Source organism: Sinocyclocheilus grahami, unplaced genomic scaffold (genome assembly GCF_001515645.1).
Source record: "Sinocyclocheilus grahami isolate Dianchi unplaced genomic scaffold, SAMN03320097.WGS_v1.1 scaffold325.1, whole genome shotgun sequence".
Lineage (NCBI taxonomy): Eukaryota > Metazoa > Chordata > Actinopteri > Cypriniformes > Cyprinidae > Sinocyclocheilus > Sinocyclocheilus grahami.
The window spans coordinates 556,219-561,026 of NW_015505504.1; the positions used below are offsets into that span (position 1 = coordinate 556,219).

Here is a 4,808-nt window from a genome sequence, read left to right on the forward strand (position 1 = left end):
TCCCCCCCCCCCCCCCCCCCCCCAAAAAGCCAATGTAATTAATAATAATAACCAAAAGTGCACTAATGAATTATGGACCACACTCTGGGGATTAGTCTTCAATGGAGGGTCCGTCTCCTGAAGAATTTAGCTCCAACCCCAATTAAACACACCTAAACCAGCTAATCAAGCTCTTACTAGACATAGAAACTTCCAGTCAGGTGTGTTGAGGCAAGTTGGAGCTAAACTCTGCAGGACACCGGCCCTCCAGGACCGAGTTTGAGCACCCCTGATATACACAGTAAACCGCAGCTAACAACACACTGCCTGTCAGACAGGAAACTGACCAGTAGGTGGCGGTGTTCAGGCATGATGAAGATCGTGTGTGCGCGAGCGAGAGAGAGAGAGAGAGAGCTAGAGAGAGAGAGAGAGAGAGAGAGAGAGAGAATGAGAGCGAGAGAGAGCGAGAGTGCGAGTACGAGAGAGTGAGAGAGAGAAAGAGAGAGAGGGTCACATCACAGTGGAGTCAGCTGTCTTAACCGTGAAAAATAATGTGTTTTTTGAACATTAAAGCATGTCAACATATTCTGTTACACCAAATACACAAAATAATGATCTTTAAAAAAAGCATCATATGACCCCTTTAATCGGGATTTTTGTCTAATTTTCTCATATAATATTAAAACATCCTTTTAACCATATAGATTTACTTGAGAAGCCAAACTGCATTAAATAAGGCTTGTTCTCAGAAAATAGTTTATTTACTTAGTTACATATTAATTTGTTTAATAAAAAATGCATATTGTGAAATATAACAAATTACTGTTAAGTAACTGTTTTTTAAATATATTTAAAAATGGAAAGAGCCTTTTTTCAGCAACCATTACTCTAATCTTCATTGTCTAATATGCTTTGGATGCTCAAGAAGCATTTCTTATTTTTAGCAATGTTGAAAATATTTTGATATGTTTATGAAAACTACCATTCAAAAGTTGTTTTTTTTATTTAAATTTTTTTTTTTTTTACTTCAAAATAAGTCGAAAATAATTCTATTTCGATTAAATGCTGTTCAATTAACTTTCTACTCATTAAAGAATCCTAAAAGAATTTTATCACCGTTTCCACAAAAAGCATCAAAGACTGTTTTCAACATTGATAATAATAAAAGACATTATTATTAATTGAGTATTTTATTAATTCTGCCATAACAGAAATAAATTACATTTCAAATATATATATTTATTAGAAAATGGTTATTTTAAATTGTAATAATATTTCAACATATTACTTTTTTTTTTACTTTTCCTTAATATTACTTTATTTTCTTACCCCACTGGGAAATTTAGTGTGGTTTATGCTGAAAATAAAACAAGAAACAGTTTGTTGATTATAATGGGGCTCTGAGTGCAAGACAAAGACAAACACCTGGTGATCATATTAGTGTGAGTTTCAATTTTTAAATGTTCTCTCACATTTTATTCTTTCCTCATTCATTAGGAATACTTTATACTGCTAATCCTGACGGATGGAGTGATCACAGATATGGCGGATACACGAGAGGCCATCGTCCACGCATCCCACCTGCCCATGTCCGTCATCATTGTCGGCATAGGCAACGCAGATTTCAGCGACATGCAGATGCTGGATGGTGATGATGGAATCCTCCGCTCTCCTAAAGGAGAACCCGTCCTGAGGGACATCGTGCAGTTTGTGCCCTTCCACAACTTCAAACATGTGAGTAAAAACAGAAGTATCTTAGTTCACCCAAAAATAAATTCTGTCATTATTTGCTCTCACTCACATTGTTGGAATAAATAATGACAAAATATTTCCACACTTCTCTTTGTATTCACATTTGAATTCATTTTAAAAGAATCCTGTCAGGATCTGGTGAAACCGTAAACATAGAAAGCAAAACCTGAAAGTTTTAAGGGATTACTAACAAGTCAAAGCCTAATGAACAGATGTTTCTAATGAAGAGGAATGCATCATACCATGTTTGGTGATTTAAGAAACTGTATGGTACCTCTGGTCAGGGCATAGTCAGGAAACCAGACTACAAGAGGATGCCGTACATCTAAAGGCATCCAGGTTTCTTTTCATCTCTCTCTTCTCTCAGGTCAGTGCGTTGCTCTCACAGCTGTCTCTCTGAGCTCCAATAACAAGCATGAACAGAGGGAAGGAAAACATCAAAGCTCTTAGATTTTACAGGCCTGTGTTTAGTTTAATTAAGGAGTGTGAAATCGTTCGTGTAGAACAGTCTTCATTATGAAAGTGTTTTTTTAAGAGACGTTAGGCGTATTCTGTCCTGCTTTAACCCAGCGAAATTCCTGCCGCTGAAGCGGAGTTCATGCAAAGTTCCGTTTTTTTTTATTCCATTTTGTAAAAATTTTTTTGTCCTGTAAATCCTATGTGAGACAATAATAATAATGAGACAAAATTGTCTTTGTTTTTTTTTAATAATCTCATAAAACAAAGCCTGGTATATCATTATTATTATTACTGATTCAATGTTTTTCATGAATATTAATTTAGTCATTTATAAATCATTTATTGTCAATATAAAAGTGACAGCTGTGAGAAAGAAAAAATGGAATGCATCGGCACCAACACATGAGAGAGACCTGATTCATAATTAATTTCAATACAGTAACATTAAATTGTAGCTAAGCTAATAGTGCATACATTTTTTTATGGCCCACACAGAAATTTGAGCTTTTTACAATGCTTAACTGTTTAGATTTTTTTTTTTTGGAATTGCATGAAATATTTGTTTCTAATCAGCAACATCACACTGCCCACCCTCTTCTAGGATTAATATTGATTTGGGTTAAACTGATGCAGTGATTGCTTTTAAAGGAGTAACACTTTTCAATAGAGGTTTTCAAATTGAGGGGAAAGAAATGTGGTCTATGGAATAGTTAAAACATTTTTTAAATGTATATAAAAATTATTATTTGCATTATTTATTGTTTTATTTTTTTAAAATGTAATTCTTATTTTTGTGGTAATTTAAAAAGTATTATTATTATTTCTTCTTGGCGTAACCTCTGCATTATTTTTTCAGATTCTTTTGTGGTTATGTTTTAAAAACAATTTCAGCTGTTATGTAACTGGTGATGTAGTTGTGCTTTTTAAATCTTCAGGTTTTTCATTTGATTTATTGAACCTTTTGTCTAAGGCTTCTTGTGCAATAAACTCCAGAGAAGGGTTTTGTTTTGATTTTTTCTTCAGTCTGGAAGACGTCTGTAAGGAAACCTGCTACCTCAGGTCAACTTCTGCAATATCACACAATTCATAAATATAGCGCAAATCTGAAGGTGTGAAGTTGGCTGTCCGATACGAATACTTTGGCGGGAAACTGAGCGTGTGTGTGTGTGTTTATTTTTAGTACTGTCCTGCTGAGTTTTCTCTGGTCTGTCTCCACCTTTTTTGCGGACGGAGTGAAATAGTAGTGACTCCTTTCCTGTATCACCTACTCAAGCACAAGAGAGTGTGAGATTTCATCTATATTCCATTCTCTCATCCTTCCCTCCATCTTTTCTTCCACACAGGCCTCTCCTGCAGCGCTGGCTAAAAGTGTGCTGGCTGAGGTTCCCAATCAAGTGGTAGATTACTACAATGGAAAAGGCATCAAGCCCAAATGCCTGTCGGATTTTGAGTCTTCCAGAGCATTCAGTCCCTGAGCTACACACAGCCATATTCGTCTCAACTTCAAGATATCTTCATTGATCATTTCAGAGCTTGCTGCATTAGTGTAAGCATCGACAAGCAGGTCCATCCTTGTTTTTTTTTTTTTTGGTCACTCAGGTTTCCAATAGCATTGGGCAAAAATGTCCTTAGCTGTCCATATTTTCTTTTTACGCAGTTGTTAGTTATATTAAAGGTGCGCTCAGTCATTTTTTGTTTTTGCTTCCCTGGCTAATATGGCAGTTGTCTTGGACCTAAAGTCACCATGAAATCAAAACTGACTTGAATGCAATATTGCAGTGATTAGAAATGATATATCTGTGCACATCATTATTTTTCATGTACCCTCGTAATCTTTTTAATCAATATAACTTCCCTTCTCCCTCGCAAGTGTAACGGAGGACAGGCTTTTGTTACCTTTTGTTTTGTTGATATTATTACTGTTATTTTGGTGGACCTGCTATACAAGGGCTATATAGTCCAATATAGCATAATATTCCAATGCGTAATAGTTTAGGAGGCAAGTTATTAACAGTTATTGGCCAGTGCATGACCAGTGCTCAGTTAGTAAACACTGTTAGTCCTTTATAATCCAAAGTGCAACCATTTTATTGCTTTATTCAATTTACCTGCAAAAAGTTTGTGGTCGGTAAGATTTTAATGTTTTTTCTAAGAAGTCTCCTATGGCTTGCTTACCTACCCACCCCAAACGTTTGAACGGTAGTGTATTTATTTTAAAACTTATTTTTAATGTGAGGCCTTTATGACTTACAATTGTTACATACAATTAAGTGTATTGTGTATATAGCTCTATAAACATATTTATTTGAAAGCATGTGGAATGGATTCTGTGAATACAGTATTTACAGTATTTAGGCATTCTTTGTTTTTGTTCTTTTCTACAGGTTTCTTGACATTTGTTTTGCATAATTTCTTAACATAATCTAACATTATAAAGTTCTTTCAGATGTTTGGATATAGTAGATGTGTGTTTCTGGTGCTGTATTAGACACATTTCTCTTTTTCTTTTATGCATTTTTTCTTTCCTTCTTTCTTGGAGCGTGTGTGTATGTACAGTATTCTTGCTTACTACCGAAACCAGGACTGTATTTTGCATGTTGCCAATTAAAAAAAAAAGT

General features: G+C 35.0%; 1 protein-coding gene across 1 annotated transcript in view; it reads left to right on the forward strand.

The window, feature by feature from the left end:
- LOC107602385 (copine-4-like) overlaps positions 1 to 4,808 on the forward strand; it is a 26,797-nt gene extending 21,989 nt beyond the window's left edge. Inside the window, exons 16-17 of the mRNA XM_016294868.1 lie at positions 1,477 to 1,713; positions 3,534 to 4,808. Coding sequence (XP_016150354.1) covers positions 1,477 to 1,713; positions 3,534 to 3,665 — 369 coding nt within the window. The 3' untranslated portion in view covers positions 3,666 to 4,808. The remainder of the gene's footprint in view (positions 1 to 1,476; positions 1,714 to 3,533) is intronic.